General features: G+C 34.8%; 1 protein-coding gene across 4 annotated transcripts in view; it reads left to right on the top strand.

Moving 5' to 3' along the window:
- Positions 1 to 19,428, top strand: part of EEA1 (early endosome antigen 1) — a 127,258-nt gene that overhangs the window by 103,114 nt on the left and 4,716 nt on the right. For all 4 annotated transcript variants that reach the window (XM_073900524.1, XM_073900525.1, XM_073900526.1 and 1 more), the window contains 8 exons: positions 770 to 871; positions 2,646 to 2,840; positions 8,542 to 8,724; positions 14,485 to 14,670; positions 15,945 to 16,076; positions 17,346 to 17,531; positions 18,511 to 18,749; positions 19,012 to 19,132. In XM_073900524.1, the coding sequence (XP_073756625.1) occupies positions 770 to 871; positions 2,646 to 2,840; positions 8,542 to 8,724; positions 14,485 to 14,670; positions 15,945 to 16,076; positions 17,346 to 17,531; positions 18,511 to 18,749; positions 19,012 to 19,132 (1,344 nt within the window). The remainder of the gene's footprint in view (positions 1 to 769; positions 872 to 2,645; positions 2,841 to 8,541; positions 8,725 to 14,484; positions 14,671 to 15,944; positions 16,077 to 17,345; positions 17,532 to 18,510; positions 18,750 to 19,011; positions 19,133 to 19,428) is intronic.

The following is a 19,428-nucleotide window of genomic DNA, read 5'->3' on the forward strand; positions in this document are numbered from 1 at the left end:
TCTCTCTCTCATATAAATAAATAAATCTTCCAAAAAAAAATTTTTTTTAACCCAGAGTAACAGAGTAACAGGAAAAGTAAAATTCTTTTGTTTTCAATATGAAGGTCAATGAAAGTGTTTAGTATCACAAAAAATATATGGTATTAGTATGTTACTTTTATGTTCCTTTCTGTTTGGAGAAAATATCTCTTATATGTATATCTTCCTTTAAGTTGTGATTATTCTTTATTTATATGAATTTATATATATTTATATGTAATATAAACACATATTTAATAATATGTGATTATTTTAATACTTTCTTTTACAAAAATTTCCTTTTCTTCCATTTTCTTGAAGATTGTTATTCTGCTTTTATGAGCTTTTTTTTTTTTAAGTAGCTCCATGCCCAACATGGGGCTCAAACTCAGGACCCTGAGATCAGGAATCACATGCTCTACCAACTGAGCCAGCCAGGTGCCCCTTTTGTTATTCTGCTTTTAAAATAGCATGACAAGTTAATTAATTATAATTAATTGTGTGACATAAAAAGGTGGTTTCCAAAGTGTTCTGCTGGTTGATGATAGAAGCTCTTGACCTTTTTCTGCCTGTCTACCTTTACTGCTATAATATTTGGCTATTTCATAACTCAAATGGATGATTCTATCCCATGCTAAACCATCAATGATTCTAGTGTATTTCCATGTGTGGATCTTACTAAGCATATAAATCAAACTTCTTAAACTTACTACAGATATGTACTGTATAATGTAGTTTTGATATTTTTTAGGAAAAAACTTGCAAAGAATTAAAGCATCAGCTTCAAGTACAGATGGAGAACACACTTAAGGAACAGAATGAACTGAAAAAGTCACTTGAAAAAGAGAAGCAGGTAAGATTTTTTTTTTTCTGTAACATAAAATATGTAAAGAATAATAAGGTCTGTATTTCAAAATAATTTCACACTGATACTTAAGTCAGAGGAGGTTTATTTCTCTGAAATGTAATGGATCACAAAAGAAAGTTTAAAATTGTCATTTGTGTTCTACCTACTACTAAAAAGATTTAAGCTAGTTTATAGTGAAAGACCCAAAATAAAGGATTATAATTAATAAAGTTAATTGAGTCAATGCACTGTAGAGTTATAACTAGATAATTTAGATTAAGGAACATTATTATGATTGAGAAAAATATCTTGATAGGCTTTCCATAAAAATAATATTTTAACGGCTCTTTATTTCATGGGCATTTATATTTAGTGGTATGTTAACGGTTGTATAACAACAGATTTTCTGTGGTTAATGCTTTTATTGCTCTCCATCTAAAATCAAGCAAATGAGTAAATAAATGGGTATTATATATAGTTGTTATTCTCTGAAGACCTACCTCTAGCAGTTAAGAGTCCAGGCATGTAGTTTTTCTAGAGATCTGATTTGATAAAGCAGCAAAATCTAGTCCCGAGAGGTCCTTAATGTGATTGTAGTCTGGTTGTTGCTTGAAAGAAGACTACCTGTGTTTTAGATGCCAGTCATTACGTGGCAAAATTATGGTGGCTTAGTGCTCAAGCTCTGAATCCAGATTAAATATCCTGACTGTGCCATTTGCTAGGTATGCTGTCTTGCCTTGTTTTAGGCAAATTACTTCATCTCTCTGTGCTCCTGTTTCCTCAGTGGTAAAGTGGGGCTAATAATAGAATCTATGCCATAGAATTATTATAGGAAATAAATGGGTTAATATATTTCAAAGTGCTTGGAACGCTTATAACAAAATAACAAAATAAATGCTCAAATCTTAGCTATCACTTTCTCATTGGTTATTATATTGTAATCATCATCATTACACTACCTGACTCCTATTTTGCACAAAAACATTTCCCTTTGTGTTGGAGATAAGCTGAAGCAACCATATTTAGCAGTGAAACTTTTCAAAAGTAACTTTGAATATGGTCAAACGCTCAAGTTAGGTTCATAATGAAATATGCATAAAACACGAAAACATGACTTTGGCTGGAACGGTGGGAGGTCATTGTAGTTCCCCTTGGCCACAGAAGAACCTCAGTATGACTTCTATATTTTGAACAAAAATATATCTTAGTAGATTGTAAAAACAAGGTAGTAGCACAATATGCCCCAGGTCTCTAAATGAGGAAACTATTGCATGGTATAGTTCAGTGTCATCAGACAGATCCTAAACATATTTGCCAAAAATGATTTTAGTTTTATCATAGTTAATATGGAGCTGTTCTTTCTGATTAACTGTGGCCAATAGGCTAAATTAGCATTTTGAGAATATTTCTGAAAGACAGTAGACATTCTAGCAGCCTAAAGATTGATGTTAATGTTCCTGTTTTCTATGATGCAAGGTAATACTAGTCTAGCTCATTTATAAGCTCTATCCAAATATATACTTAAAAGCTAGAAAGGAAGGTAAGATTAAACAAATATTGAAGATTAATCCAGCACGTTATCTAATAGTGAATAGCATCAGTTATGAACGCTTCATGAGGGCAGGGATTGTTTTGTTTTTTTTTTTTGGTTTACTACTGATCACCTGTGGCCATCAGGCTTAACACTTTCTACCTAGAGTAGTGCCTGGCATGTAGAAGGTACCCAGTAAATGTGTCTTGATTGAATGATGAATGCTAAACAGATTTTATTTTCTTTTAGACTTCTCATCAGTTGAAGGTGGAACTCAATTCAGTTCAGGGACAAGTTGTACAGGCCCAGAATACTTTAAAACAAAAGGAAAAAGAAGAACAACAACTTCAGGGAAACATAAATGAGCTAAAGCAATTGACTGAACAGAAGAAAAAGCAAATTGAAGCACTCCAAGGAGAAGTTAAAATTGCTATTTCACAGAAGGTAGTAATATGATATTTGTTTACTTTGTATGGAAAGGAAATCTTTGCAGTTAATAATATGATAACACAGATGAGTTGCAACAAACAAATTTATATATGCTCAAAATTTTTCTAAGTAATTTTTCTAATTATTTTTTAATGTATAAAAAGCATTTATTATGTAATAGATAAGTCTGAATTTCCATTCACTAACCATGTTTTTAGATAATCTTTATTTAAAATTAATCATCTGATAGACATAAAATTACCTTTTTATACAATAATATAATTAACACTTAATATTATGGGAATAATTTATACAACATTTCTAGGGCACTAGAAAATTTTAAAGGAATTTAAAAATAAATTCTTATAAGGGAAGATAAGAACAAAAACCACAAAATGGTATGTATTAAAAATTCAGGAGTGTTGGTTTCATATAGTTACAATTGTTTGATATTTTAAGTTGCATCTTAATGGTTTTCATTTATAAACTGTTCTAATTTATTATTGAGCATCTATTTTTTATTCTTAAATGTGTTTTAATACTTGTCTGTACAAGAAGTTGACAAATGGATTGTACTTAATATTGGAACAAAAAGCTTTTCACTATTGTTGTTGGTATGTGCATGTCAATTGGTCGACAAGAAGTGAAATCTCTTTTTTTTAAAAGATTTATTTATTTACTAGAGAGTGTGCGTGCAAGAGTGGGGTGGGGGCTTTGGGGGGAGGGGCAGAGGGAAAGAATCTCAAGCAGACTCCCCTCTGAGCATGGAGCCTGATGGGGGCTCCATCTCACAAGCCTGTCTCAGGACTCTGAGATCATGATCTGAGCCAAAATCAAGAGTCAGGTGCTTAACTGACTGAGTCACCCAGGTATCCCGAGAAATGAAGTCTTTCTTATGTAGAACAAACAAAATATGTCAAGTCATTGAGTTGGTTATCACATCACTAGAGGAAAAAAATTAACCTTGTAAATAGGTATTTTATGTTGACTACTGTATAACTATTGCTATGTCACTTTACAAAAGAGTAATTTTCTAAGAATACAAACAAGAGTAAACAGATTTGCCTGTGCATTGTTGGTGTTATGTATAATTATAAGTCAGGATGTAATTATCACAATACATATTTTGTTGTATGCTTTGATATCTTGTGGTAACTCTTTTCCCCAAAATTTATTATCCTCATATCCAAGTATTCCCCAGATCTTCATTTTTATAGCATCATAACTTCATGAATTAAAAAAAATAAAGCCCAACTATTTTAGCACATTTTCTTAATTAAATTATTAGTTACAGTATGATTTCTGGTAGATTTATGATTAATGTATATTGACCATACTTTGCATGGCTTGACTAGATGACCCCTTAAGAATTATGAGATCTTAAAGGAATTAGGAGATTTAAAGGAAATGTTTTCATTGATAGTTGTCTTAGTTTGGATTGCTTTACCAAAAATACCATAGACTTGGTGGCTTAAACAATAAATGTTTATTTCTCACAGTTCTGTAGGCTGAGAAGTCCAATATAAAGACACTGGCATATCCGGTGTCTGGTAGGGACCCAATTCCTGGCTTGTAGACCGATGCTTTCTTGCTGTATCTTCATATGGCTGAGAGAGAGATTATCTCTCATGTTTCTTCTTGTAAGGGCACTAATCCCTAATTACTAATTCATGAGGGCTGTACCCCCATGACCTAATGGCCTGCTAACGGTCCCACCTCCAAATACCATCACAGTGTGGATCTAGGCTTCAACATGAACTTTTGCGGGGACACAAACATTCAGCCGTGGCTATACTTAATTTATGTTAGTGTATGGATGCTAAAATAAGGAGCACACTTTTTAACCTTGGGAAGGATGATGGCATTTTGGGGAGTGTTGGGTGGATAGCCAGTTGCTGTAAATTAGATTTTTTTTTTTAAAGACTTTATTTATTTATTTGAGAGAGAGAGCCAGAGAGAGAACAGGAGTGGAGGGGAGGGGCAGAGGCAGAAGCAGACTCCCCACTAAGTAGGGAGCCTGATGCAGGGCTTGATCCCAGGACCCTGGGATAATGACCTGAGCCAAAGGCAGACGCTTAACCGACTGAGCCACCCAGGTGCCCTGTAAGTTAGATTTTGAATTTAGAGTAACTAGAGAATCATTGAAAGGCAAGTATAGTTTGGTTTTGTTGAGGATCAGTGTAGCATGGAAAGCAGGATAAGTTTTGGAGCTAGGCAGATCTGAATTTAAATTTCATGTGACACATATTAGGTTTATGGTCAAAGGGAAGTGAGTCATCTTTCTGAGCTAAATAAAATGGAGTTGTAGAGTTGTTGTAAAGATTGAGAAAATGTATTTAAAATATGCAGGACTGTGCCCAATGCAATATAGAAGCAAAATAGTTGTTGGCTATTATATGGAAGTATAGCAAACTATGATCTAAGTGTGTCAGTGTGCATGGTCGACTCACAGTCATGGTCTGTGACAGTTATGACTGGCCCACAATGAAATAGGAAAAACAATGTTTAAATGGGTATAGATATGTATGTGCATGCACTTAGCGCACACATACGCATGCACATTTTGGATATATATGATTGTTTGAGAGCCACTGATCAAGGATCCTGCAAGTAAGTCAATGGCCCCTGCACCAACTTTATTTGAAATCTATTGTGGGAATATAGAATGGATAGGATAGGGCCCCCAACTCTCTAGGAGCTTATAATTTAATGAGGAAGTAGGTATGTAAAGAAAAAACTAATGTATAAAGGAGAATGAAACAAGAACTTAAACAGAAATATGAGAAAAATTAGAACTTAATGGAAATTTTGACTGGCTTTCTAGGGAGCTAGCATTTTTACTGGGCTTTTGGAGATGATTATAATTTTGAAAGGTTAAAAAAGTAAATTAGACATTTGGGGGAGCTAAAACAATATTACCGATGTTTTGCAAGCTTAGAAAATGTTATAGAACGTTACCTGTTGGAGTGCATGGTAAATGGAGAAGTGAGGGGAGGGATAAGGCAACAGAATTGGATGCAGTCAAATCACAGTATATATTGTATAGTTGTTTCCACTTTAAAATTTTAATATTGGAGGATTAAAGATTTTTAAAGAAGGGAGGAATGTGATCAGACCCATTTTAGAGCAAAAACTGGTCAGTTTGTGAAGGGTAAATTGTAAATGACTGACCCTCCTGTATTCTCCTTTGGAAGTTTGGGTTTACTTCTATTAAAGCAATTATCAAACTGTTGCATTGATATGTTTTTTTTTTTTTAATTCCCCACTAATATATTTGAGTCCCTCAAGGTCAGAGAACTGTGTCTTTTGACAAAAAAGTCATCAGCAATTGTTTTAAATGAATGAATCAGTCTGTCAGAGTAAAGATAATGAAGGCCCAAATACGAGCCCAAAGGGTCTTTTTGGTCATTAGTGAGACTTTGCAGAGGGCTTAGTTGAGAGCCACGAAGGTGATTAAAGAGAAAGAAAACTAGATTTGTGAGAAAAAAAAGTGTTAAAGCAAAGAAGTAGTATTCTATAAAAGAAAATGTGTAAGAGCAGTATTGTCTTCAAGATGAAAAAAGATGTCCAGGAATTCTTCATCATGAAGAATCTAAATTGGAGGAAATGAAAAGGAGGTGACATGGGATGTTATGAGATAACATATAGGGAGGTCAAACCCCCTTTCCTCCATGGGCATTAGCATCACCTCCTGTCAGTCTGCCTCCTAGCTCTCTTGAATCATCCCCTTTTCTCATTTTCCATGGCCACAGTCTTAGTCCAGGTTATTTTGTTCTCCTATCCAGGCTATTACAGTAGCTTATTAATAGTTATCCGAGGCTTTTCCACCTTCAATCTGTCATCCATTCATTTAAGAAATATTACTAGACACCTATTTTATGCCATGGCACAATTCTGGGTGTTGGAGATACAGCCATGAACAGACAAGGAACCTGTTCTCATGGAGCTTACACTTTCTTGGGGAAGAAACTAAACAGGTGATGTGAAATACAGTGATGAGACAGTCTTACTAAAGGCTGGGTGATCAAAGAAGCCTCTCTGAAGAGATTTGAGCTAATACATGAAAGACAAGAGCTGTCCGAACAGAGGTCCAGGGAGACAACTAGTACAAAGACCTTAAACTAGAGCAAGCTTAGTATTTTCTAAAAACAGAAGACCAACATAGATTAAATATAGTGGGAGAGAAGAAGAAGAATAGGAAATGAGCTCAGAAAAGTAGACAGGGGCCAAAGCATATACATGCAAATTTATAGATTATAAGACAGTAGAGAATGATATATTTTGTTCTAAGGATAATTAGAATCAGTTGGGGAATTTTGAACAGAGAATGGTGCAGTCTGACTACAGGGAGATAAAAGAGCAAGCAGAGAAGGCACTGAAAAACTGTTGGCAGTAGTCCAGGCAGTACGTGATGATAGCATGAACTAAAGTGTTAGGAGTGGTTGATTTGGGAATATATTTTGGAAGTTGAGTCACCGGGACTTGCTGATAGATTAGATGATGAGAGATGATGGAAAGAGAATCAAGAATAACTCTCCATTTGTGACTTGTGCAAGTGGATAGATGATCCTATTGATTGGGGGAAAGTAGCAGCTTTTTGATGAACAGTGTCAGGAATCAAGAGTTCTGCTTGAGAGAGATATCCACCAGTCATTGAAGTGGAGATGTCAGGGAAGTACTTGGTCATAACGAGCCCAGAGTTCAGGCAGAGAGGTCGGGGCTAGAGACATAATTCAGGAGTCAGTTGTAAATAAATGATATTTAAAGCCATGAGTGTGGTTGAGATATTCTAGAAAGAGACTGTGTGTAGAATAAAAGGACAAGGGCAGAACCCTGGGGTCCTATAGTATTGAGAGATCAAACAAAAGAAGAGGAGCTAGTAAAAGATTAAGAAGGAATGACCAATGAGATAGGTGGAGAACCTAAAATACAAGGTGCTCTGGAAACCAGGTTGAAAAATGTTTCTAGGAGAGAACATCATCAGCTATTTACTGCTGGGAGGTTAAGTAAGATGTGGACAAGGACATGAATATTGGATTTTGGAGCAAGGGGTCATTGCTCATTTCAACAGAAGTTGCATTGAAGTTGTGTATTTATTTTAAAAGCCAAGTGCTTATTTTCATACTGTGCGCATATATTTTAATTATGTCATAATTTGTACATAACTCCTGAATCTTCTTAAAGACTAAAGACAAGTTTAGGGTTTAGAGGAGTCAGACCTTTGCAAGATTTCCTTTTTCTGCCTTATTGTTAATAAAGATGACCTGTAGAATTTCCCAAGTTATTCTGGAATTTCAAGGAGTAGAAATGATATACTTCAACACAGTAATGACTTTTTTATTTCTTTCATGTAGAAATTTGTTAGTTCAACCTTAAATTATATCATCTTCTAAAGCATCTAGCACATGCATCTTCCATCAGAATGTGGTTGTTAGTCTCCTGAGACATTGATACTTCCCAGTGAAATGCTTTTTTTCTTTATTTAATGCTTTTTTATTTTTTGGTTTTTAAATTGGGATTTGCTGGATTTTGTATCTTGTAAATCTTTTAAGTTTGTAACTATAAGGTAAGTTACTCTTCGTTAAAGAAGAATTTCAATAGCATAAATGCTATTGAATTTGTCCTCAGGACTCTTCGTAGTTGTGTGGATTTCATTTTATATTCGTAAGTGGTTTTCTATATGCACACTGTTGTAAGTGACTATTGGATGTTCCAGACAGAGCTGGAGAGTAAACTACAGCAGCAGTCAATACAAGCAGCCCAGGAACTTGCAACAGAGAAAGAGAAAGTGTCATTGCTACAGAATACCTGTGAAAAAAGTCAGGAAAATCTAAAACAGCTTCAGTCTGATTTCTATGGGAAGGAATCTGAGCTTCTTGCCACCAGGCAAGATCTTAAGGTATAGTAAAATATATCACAAAAACTCAGTATGCTGTTTATAGACATTTATTAAATGACTGATTTGAGTCCAGATGGGCAAATATCATGCTTGTTTTCTATTAAGTTATTATCTTTGGAGTGATATGCTTTTTAAAAATTGTTTTATATTATTACAAAATACATATGTAAATGTAGGCATTTAAAAATAAAATCTACAACAGTAAAATAATTTGGAAATATGTTAACTGCTATATTATAAGCTTATCTAAAGACTTTGCTATCTTTAAGTAAAAAGGTGATTTTTAAAAAGGACTGCTGTTTGATGGTTGGCAGGGATGCGGAGAAAGGGGAGCCCTCCTACACTGCTCGTGGGAATGCAACTGGTGCAGCCACTCTAGAAAACAGTATGGAGGTTCCTCAAAACGTTGAAAATAGAGCTACCCTACGACGCAGCTATTGCACTACTGGGTATTTACCCGAAAGATACAGATGTAGTGATCCAAAGGGGCACCTGCACCCCAATGTTTATAGCCGCAGTGTCCACAGTAGCCAAACTATGGAAAGAGCCAAGATGTCCATCGACAGATGAATGGATAAAGCAGATGTGATGTGTATACACACACACACACACACACACACACACACACACACAATGGAATACTATTCAGCCATCAAAAAAATGAAATCTTGCCATTTGCAATGATATGGATGGATCTAGAGGGTATTATGTTAAGCAAAATAAGTCAGAGAACGACAATTACCATATGATCTCACTGATATGTGGAATTTAGAAAAAAAAACAGGATCATAGGGGAAGAGAAGAAAAAATAAAACAAGACGGAATCAGTGAGGGAGACAAACCATACGAGACTCTTAATCATAGGAAACAAACTAAGGGTTGCTGGAGGGGAGGAGGGTAGAGGGATGGGGTAACTTGGTGATGGACATTAAGGAGGGCATGTGATGTAATGAGCACTGGGTATTATATAAGACTGATGAATCACAGACCTGTACCTCTGAAACCAAGAGTATATTGTATGTTAATTAATTGAAATTAAATTAAAAAATATAAAATAAATAAAAAAGACTGCTGTTAGAAAAATCGAAGGATTTTTAAAATGTAAACCACTTGTGAAAATGCAAGCAATTTTACTGTTGCTTGTCAGGCAATACTGACTTTATATATTGGTCAACTTCCCAAGACTACCAGAATGTTTAATGAATAAAATTAGGAGATTATAACTCAAAGTAAACTTAACCTTAATTATCTAAACATATATGGAAACCTTGTTCTTGACAGTACTATTTGATTAAAGTATCATGTTTCTTAAAATAAAGGATATGGAAAAAGGATAATTTTTATGTAGCATTAAGGTATCCGTTCTCTAAGGTAAATGGAACATTTGTGTTCTCTACCAGAAGATTCAGCTAGTTCTCTCTCTTTCTCTCTCTTTTTGTCATGGTGAATATGCTTTTTGTTTCTTTTTGTTGTTTAATTTAAAGTACATTATTGAAAAATTTTGTTGAAAATCACAGGTTACTTATATATAATGTACATAAATATAATATGTCTATATTTTATCATAGACTGTTATAGGGAAGGCTTTAGAAGGAGTTAGGACTTGACAGGTTCTCAAGGATATATAGAATTTGAATGTATAGAGAGTCCTGAGGAAGGTCATTTAACTCAGGCACATTTGAGAAAAGGCACTGCACTGGGAATGAGCAGAGCCAGGAGGCAGTTACCAGTTGGCTAGCATGCTCTTTTGTGTTTGGAGGTTAAGTTAAAAAAGATTGGGATCAAATTGTGAAGTATCTTAGATGCCTAGCAAGGATGGTTGGACTTTATATGGGGTTGGGGATGAAGAGTCTAAGCAGAGAAATAAAATGAAGAAAATAGTGCTTTGGACAACTTAACCTGGAAGAGGTTTATAGACAGCTTGGATTGGATCCGGGTAAATTAGAGGTAGGGAGATTAGTTAAGAGGCTATCTCCCTTTCTCCATAAATTCCATTTATCAAGGTGTTAATTGATTAGCCTGGGCTTTAAATTCAAGAAGTTGGAGCAGAAGAGATGAATGAGAGAGGCTGGGTGAAACAGGAGGGCTGAATACAGACAGGCCACAAGGGAACTAAAGGAACCAATGGTGACTAATGATTTGACAGAGAAATAGGAAACTTGGGTCAAAGAATTTTCCTAGCACCGAGCTGTTATAAGAAAAAAATAACCACCTGATATTTAGAAAGTGTCTTATTTGCTGTACTCTCTAAGTAGCTTTAAATTATTGGTATTTTTTTCTTTGTAATATTATTGAAAGTCACGGAAGATCTGTGGAAGAGTTTGGACTTTATCCTAAAGGCGGTAGGGACCACAGAAAAGATATGCTTAGATTTATAGGTTAGGCCAGTGACTGGCTGAGGATAAGAAATGGATTGTGGAGCAATAGGGCTGAGTGTGGAGACTGAGAGGACACTTGGCAGAGTGCAGGTACACATGATGGTGGTGTGGGCAGTAACATGATGGTGGTGTGGGCAGTAACATGATGGTGGTGTGGGCAGTAGCAGTAAGGATGGAGAATGTGGATGAATTAGAAGGATGTTTAGCTGATCAAGGAGATGAAGCTTAATATTGATTGTGTAAGTCCTAGAGAAATCACACTTCTTCCCCCCCCCCCATATAGGTGTGTTATTTACCCAAGAGCATAACATGGTGACAAGACTTAAATCTCTTAGATCAATATTCTTTCACTAAGCTAACAGCTATTTTTATTATGCTTGAAAACTGCTGGATACTGATAACTTTATACATGAAAGAAAAATTCAAATGTTTGGACAAAAAGAGAAAGGCAGAGGGATAAGGCTGCTGAGGAGTTTTTCAACTATTAAGAGGTGTGGATAGATCTTCTATTGCAAAGCCTCCTTTTGCAGATGAGACTGAAGCCTGGTGTGGTTTGTGACAGGCCCAGAGTTGCACAATAACAGACCTATGATTACATCTCAGTTCTTCTGATTCATAGCCCTTTACTCTTTTATCATCATTTCACTAGGATTTTTAAATATAAATAGAATATTGCTGAATTCTATTATTAATGCTTCCAAAAGTATCAGAACTACTTAGGAAGTTAAAAAAAATAGAGAACTTCAAATGATATTTATGGACCAGAATAAGAGATGGCTATCAGCCATTATTTTTCTTTTGCTTCAGGGATGTTACATGATCTTGTTGCATAGACGTGAGAAGGGAGAGGGTGAGAACTTTGTAACATGACACCTACCTAAGTCAAGGCTGCCATCTGTGGGCTGACAGTGTACTTCCAAGTAGACTACATTCTACACCAGTAGAATGGAAGACAGGCTGGCCTGATCTGTGCCTTTAGCCCCATCTGCTGGAATATTTATGAAATACTTAATGTTTGTTGACTGGTTATTTCAAATTGACTATGCTGTGTGCTATTCTTTACTGTTGGAAAGGTAGAAGTGGAATTTAACTTAAATTTTGTACCCTGAGTGAAGCAAAAACTCTAAGATAATAAGTTTAGAATTAAATATAAACCTTTAGCCAATACCATTCCTTATGTCATTTAATCAGACATTAAGAAAAAGTAATAACTAAAATTTTAAGTTTTATTTTGAAAGAAGGAAGGGAAAAATTGTTGAGCAGACAACAGTAGCTTTCACAGAACACTCCAGAAATTCCTTTTTAGCTACACTACTGTAACGTGTTGGTGGTATTGAGTCAGGCTTGGTAGTTGATCTACTGAGGGATTTGCCTGTTCCAGTGTGAGTAAGCGGCTTAAAGATAGGCCCACAAAACCATTGATTAGGAGAGGGGAGTTCCCTAAGGGAAGAGATGCTGAGCAGATGAAAATAACATGGCCTGCAACAAGAAAGATTGAAGGAATATTTAAAATGCATGGCAGGATATCACTGAATGACAGAGATGAATATTCAGAGACAGGGTAGAGCAACATGTCTCTACATCTTCTGAAAAGAATGGTGCAGATTTTGAGCTTGATTTTAAACATTTAGTCACTGGGCTTTTGGGAATTTAAAATTTTATTGGATGTTATTTATACCATGAGCAGTTTGGAATTCTTTTGGGCAGAGATTGAGGGTACTGTTAACTTCAGGCTCTAGCAAGCCTTGGTATTCTTTAGCGTTAGATCAGGACCCTTATTAGCTGATAATTTCTTTAGCATTAGATCAGGACCCCTATTAGCTGATAATTGCTATGAACTGTATGGGCTAGGCTTTGTCAAATTTTATTATTTTTACTTGAAATCCCTTTGTGATGCTTATGCCAGTTCCCACATGTACCATGGAGCCTTCTGTAAACACATTCCAGGCGGAGTTCTCACACTCATTGTTTCTCTGTTCATTTGACGCATAGCAAATGCTCTCCTAGCATGTACAGCTTCCATTTTACATGCTGGTTCTGTTTTTCAGGCTTCAGAGTCAACTTCTTTAAGTCAAGGACTGTTTTTTTACCTCCCTTCTACCTTAAGTGTACACTCAATTAATGGTTTAGCTGCTTGATTAGTGAAGGACTAGTGACTTTAGGATTTTTGGAAAAGAAGCCTTAGAGTTTTTAGTGTTCACTGGAAGCCATTGGAAATCAAAATTTCATTTATATCAGAAAGACTTCTGAACTGGGTTTATTTGTAAGGAATAAACTTTCTCTTTCAGGAAGCTTGAGAAACTCCTTAAATAAGGTCTTCATTTAAAAATTTTTCTTCTATTTTTTTATTTCATTGAATGCTTACTGTAGCTGAGCCTAGCCAGCAGGGATCTTTCCTAGATTATATCTTCTGCCTCCTTTCCAAAGGAGCTGTGTCTCCAGAATAAGAAAGATGAACTTCTTCCAGATGGTGGGAGAGCATCTTAGAGTTCTTTTCTTCCCTGCTTATTCTTTGCAGTTGCCACTGAAAGTGGCAAGGTTCCTGCTATTTTCCATTACCCACCTATTGCCATATCTACCGCAAAATGAAACCTAATAGGTCAAAAAATTTGCCCTTTTCACCGGCTTTGGCTTCGCAAAATATTTGGGCTTTAGAACAGTCAGTAACTATGGCAGTGTTAACTAACAACACTACTTCTACCACATAGACGGGAAGTTAAGAGGCTGGGCTAATGGCCTTGTCAGAAAGAGAGCCCCGGATGTCTGGTAGACTTTCTTCTTTTGGTTCGCTTTGATCAGGTTAGCAGCTGTGAAATAGTTTTTTTTTTTTCTCCCCAAGACAAAAACCCTTTCTGTTTATTAAAGATTTCAGCATGTTAAGGGACATCATAGGTCCTGTAAGACATATATGTATATGTAATGTAGCATTTAACTACATCTCTTTTTAAATTGCTTGTTTTCATGTCTCCCCATACCTTCTAATTACATATATATGTAAACATAAATATAAATACACACATATATAAACATATATGTATGCTTATATATATATATATATCTCCTGAGTGTGTTTGATACGATCCCTTCTTATTTGATATTCCTTAATACCACTTAGCTAGTAATACTTACAGATTATTTCTAAAGGTTTTGGAATTGCTTCAGTTTTATTAAATATTTTAGACTAAAATGTTTTCCATAGGCAGGAGAGTTAAGAGATTTGTCTAGTGTTCTTTCTCTTTTACCTGATCTTACTGAAGGGCATAACAAGTATCTTTTTATAGTATATTGCTTTCTACTGTGCTTATGCTAACTGTTGTTTCTGTTGAAATTTGCTAAAAACAAAAAAAGACATATAATAATTTGGGGAAATTGTTTTTATAAGTCTGTAGAAGAGAAGCTTTCTCTAGCACAGGAGGACTTGATTTCAAACAGAAATCAAATTGGAAACCAAAATAAATTGATTCAAGAATTGAAAACTGCCAAGGCTACGTTGGAGCAGGAGTCCGCAAAGAAAGAACAGCAGTTGAAGGAGCAGTGTAAAACACTACAGGATGTCCAAAAAGAAAAGGTATTTCATTTTCTGACTAAATCTAGAATCTGAGAGTTACAATGGCTTTAGAAATCATCTAGTCAAACCTCTTACCCGATACAGGCATCACCTTTATCTTCAACAGCTCTCCTTAGATGGGCTTCTAGTTTCTGATACAATACTTGTGGTAATTGGAATTTTGATGCTATGAAGGACTTCTTAATAGCTCCCTTGTCATTTCTACTCATTTTCTTACTGCTCTTTTTAGTTTTACAAACAAATCTTTTTCACACCATAGACCCCTGGTTATTTAAAAACAGGTTTTATAGCTCCATACTATCTCATGTAACACTTTCTAGATGTATGAATGAGATAAAAAGGTCTAGAAATAATTCTTATGCTTATAATTCTTAAAATTTAGAGCCAGCTTTTTCTAAGGGAAGTGGGACTATATTTTACATAAATGATGCTAAATTATAGAGTGAAAAGCCTTCTCTTACATGACCAGTACATTTAAAAGTCAGTTAAAATGCTATATGAAAGAGAAATTCAGATTCTAGGAAGCATTTTATTTTTGGCTTCATAGTTGAAATCACGTATTTCCATCAGCTGATAGGATATTACTCTGAAGTATATAATTTCAGAGGTTCATTGGTATATCTTAATTGTGCAATTCCTGAAAGTCTCTTTAATTTAAAAAATTGGGGGATGCTTTTGTTGGGGCAGGGGTTTGAAGCTGACATGATATTCATGATTTGTGCCTCAAGTGTAGAAAATTCTGAGACAACTATAGCATATAGGCCTTTAACTGCAAGGGCTAGAGATCAGTCAGACCTTGTTATAGGTTTGACTGAATCTCTAATAGATTACTTAACTTCTCTAAACCTTTGTTCCTTTACTTATCAAATGAGGATTAAAAAGAGCTATTTATATAAATATTAAATTAGATAATATGTAATACTACTAGCTAGGTGCCTTAAATAAAGATATTGCTGGTAATAATAGTAATGATGACAGCATTAATGAGAAGAAGAATGATAGTTTTGGCTAAATTTTATATTGTTCTTACTTTGGCCAGACACTATTCATTTTATGGTATTAACAGTAACTATTTAATGCTTATAAAGATCTTACTGTTGTTCACATTATATAAATAAGGACACAGAGGCAAGTGAAGGTAAGTAGTTTGTTCAAGTTAACTTAGGTAGAAAGGGGCAGAGATAGTGTCATAATAGTAGTAGTTGTTTTATTACATTGATTTTCAGTTAAGTATTTATTTTAAAATTACTTTTTAATAAATTATTTTTCTACAGTCGCTGAAAGAGAAAGAACTAGTAAGTGAAAAATCTAAGTTGGCAGAGATAGAGGAAATTAAGTGTAGACAGGAAAAAGAAATTGCTAAATTGAGTGAAGAACTCAAGTCCCACAAGCAAGAAAGCATAAAGGTATGTTAAGATAATCATTGTTCTTCCTCTGTACTGTATTGTTGTCATTTAAATAAAAAAAATACATATATTATTGAAAACCTACTATGTGCCAGACACATTGTTTTGTTGTTTTGACAAATACTCATGTTTTCACCCTTGTGTTGCATAGTATCTGTATACATATGTTGAAACTATGTTCCTTATGTTTTCAAATTACTGAATGAAGCAAAGTAACTCTACAAGTTTAGATTTGTTGAGATGATAAATAATCAAGAGAGCTATTGATTTAGGGGCGCCTGGGTGGCTTAGTTAAGTGTCCTACTCTTGATTTCAGCTCAGGTCTTGATCTCAGGGTTGTGAGTTCAAGCCCTGTGTTGGGCTCCACACCCAGTGTAGAGCCTAATTAAATTAAAGAAATGTTTGGGGGGTGCCTGGGTGGCTCAGTTTGTTAACTGTCCCACTCTTGGTCTCAGCTTAGGTCTTGATTTCAGGGTCGTGGGTTCGGGCCCCACATTGGGTTCCGTGCTGGGCATGGAGCCTACTTAAAAAAATAAAAAAGAGAGCTATTGATTTGGAAAATTATGCTTATAGTTAGTAAGCTTAAAAATATATGGGAGTTTAAAATTAAGATTTTTAGGGAATTCTGTTTTTCATTAGTTTTTCTTCCGTAAAATCTTTAATAATCTGTTTTGAACATTTTTCCTGTCATAAGCGTAAGTAGGGTGCCAGTTGAAAAAACTAATTGTCTATAATTTGCTTTGTAAAAAGTTACTAATTTCCTTAGAGAAAGGTTAAATTCTCTCTTGAGTGCTCTCACTACCTTTTATGTTTACCAATCTACTTACCATTTTGCTTTATAATTATCTTTTTATATCATTATATTCTTATACACCATGACTTCCTTAAAGCAGATAATGTATATAATTCATCTTTATATATATATTCTTAAAACCTAACACAGTGTTTGATGCCTAAGTGGTGACCAATGAATGCTTGCTAAGTGAAGAAAGGGAAAATAGGGGGTAGAAGTTTTTCACATAATTGAATCAAAACATGCATGTAAAGTTATTACTTGAATTTAAATAGTTGTTGAGCAGGAAGTAAATAATCTTGTGTCTTTTTAACCAGTTGTTTAAAATAGTGAACTTCAAGGAAAAAAAATGAATCTCCTAAGAGAAGAGGTTAAAACTCATATTGTATATATTGTTATGATAACTTGTCTACATTTCAGCTACATTTGGAAATACTTACCGTAAAGGATGATTTATTTTTGGCCTTTTTCAACAGGAGGTAACAAATCTCAAGGATGCCAAACAGCTTTTGATTCAGCAGAAATTAGAGCTTCAAGGGAAAGTAGATTCCTTGAAGGCAACCCTTGAACAGGAGAAGAGAAACCAGCAAATGCTAAAAGAGCAGGTGAAAAAGGAAGAAGATGAACTGAAGAAAGAATTTACTGAGAAGGAAGCTAAACTGGTCAGTAAGTTAATGGTGGGGAATGTGTTTTGTGATTGATTTTGTATGTCAATCCAATAAGAAAGGATTTTTCTACTTAGAAGTTAGGATTTAAATGCTCTTACCTAGCATTTTAATCTTTGATTGAGAAAAGAGATCTGATTTGTTTAAATAGCTGATATGTACTTGGAAATATTTTAGTCTTGAATTATGTCTTGGTTTATATAAGTGAAAATTCAATAAAACATAATTAAAAAAAATAAAACACTTTTAGTGCCAGAAAAACAAATCCACAACTATGTAGGTTGAGATAAATGGCGTGAATGCTGATGATGTTAAACTCATTTGTTTTAGTCAAAGTGAACGTTGATAAGGGAGAACGGAAACTTCAGTTTGGAATTGTGATGACCAAAGTCTACTTTTCCTTCCCTAAATTGTGCATGCCAAAATGGGAAGCATCTGGCTTTCCTCTGTTGAATTAAATCCAAATAGCCCCACATAACTTGAATGCTGAATGTTCTAGTTGAAGATTTGCAATTTCAAGTTCACACAGTGATTTGAAGGGTTTGTTTTTTTTTGTTTGTTTGTTTTTTGTTTTTGTTTTGTTCAGTTTTTGGCAGGTTGATAGAGAAAAAGATGCATGTGGATTTTTAGATGGAAAATGCCAGCTTTGTTGTCCAGGACACCTTGCTATCCCTAACTATGTGTTGTTCCCCTGCTCTAGTGAGAAAAGGAAAATCTCACATTGCTTTATGTTAATTGGTGTTATAAGAAGTTTGGTGACCATCATTTCAGCATAATAGCCTTTGAGCCAGTTCACATTACACAGATGTTTTTGGAATCAATTTTATTAGTGTAAAATGAAGTACATTCTCCTGCCTTCTTTCCTGAAGAAGTAGTATTATTTATGTTGCCGATATTTTAAATTCAATAGCTAATTAAATTTATTTTGCATTACTTTTGTAATAGGTTTTTTCCTCACTGTTCTTCCTTTTCTCAGCATTCTGAAATAAAAGAAAAAGAAATAGGAATGAAGAAGCATGAAGAAAACGAAGCTAAACTTACCATGCAGATTACAGCATTAAATGAAAACTTAGGCACTGTAAAGAAGGAGTGGCAGTCCAGTCAGCGGAGAGTCAGTGAGCTCGAGAAACAGACGGACGACTTACGGGGTGAAATTGCAGTATTAGAAGCCACAATTCAGAATAATCAGGATGAAAGGAGAGCACTACTAGAAAGGTGATTGATGTCTAGTCAAATTAGTTTATTTCTATTATAAGTGACGAAAAGATTTTTTTTCCACATTTTTTTAAATAGAAGTCTTGAGGAAAATATGTGGGTCCTATAGGTATTTATGTAACCATTTAAAAACTAACTCTTAAAAAAATCAGATAGTTGAAATTCATGTATTATATTTGAAGTTACTGAAGTAGTTTATTATCTATGTTCTAGAAGGATCTTCATCATTAAAAAAAAATAATGTCTTTGCAATCTATTCTAGATGTCTTAAAGGAGAAGGTGAAATAGAAAAGCTTCAAACCAAAGTCCTAGAATTGCAGAGAAAGCTGGATAATACCACTGCAGCAGTGCAGGAGCTGGGCAGAGAAAATCAGTCCCTTCAAGTAGGTCATCTGGTAATGTGAGGCTGCTTTTCAGTCCAGAATTAACTTTTAGTGAAAAGCATATTTTCAATCTTTAAAAAAAATCTCCGATATTTAATAAATACTTTTGAATGGTGACTTTCTGTGTAGCAGTATTGTAGGTGTTATGGGTAGTTAAGTAAAAGCGATACAGAATTTGTCTGAGAGACCCCTGGGATTAGTTAGAAAGCCTTGTCATTCATGAATTGTCAGTACTGGGAAAATTCAGAAACACCAAGGAATAGTTGAGTCAATATTTGTAAAAGAAGTGATTGGCT

This window comes from Callorhinus ursinus, unplaced genomic scaffold (assembly GCF_003265705.2).
Source record: "Callorhinus ursinus isolate GAN/ISIS: 27379988/994484 unplaced genomic scaffold, GSC_fseal_2.0 scaffold14, whole genome shotgun sequence".
In the NCBI taxonomy this organism is placed as follows: domain Eukaryota; kingdom Metazoa; phylum Chordata; class Mammalia; order Carnivora; family Otariidae; genus Callorhinus; species Callorhinus ursinus.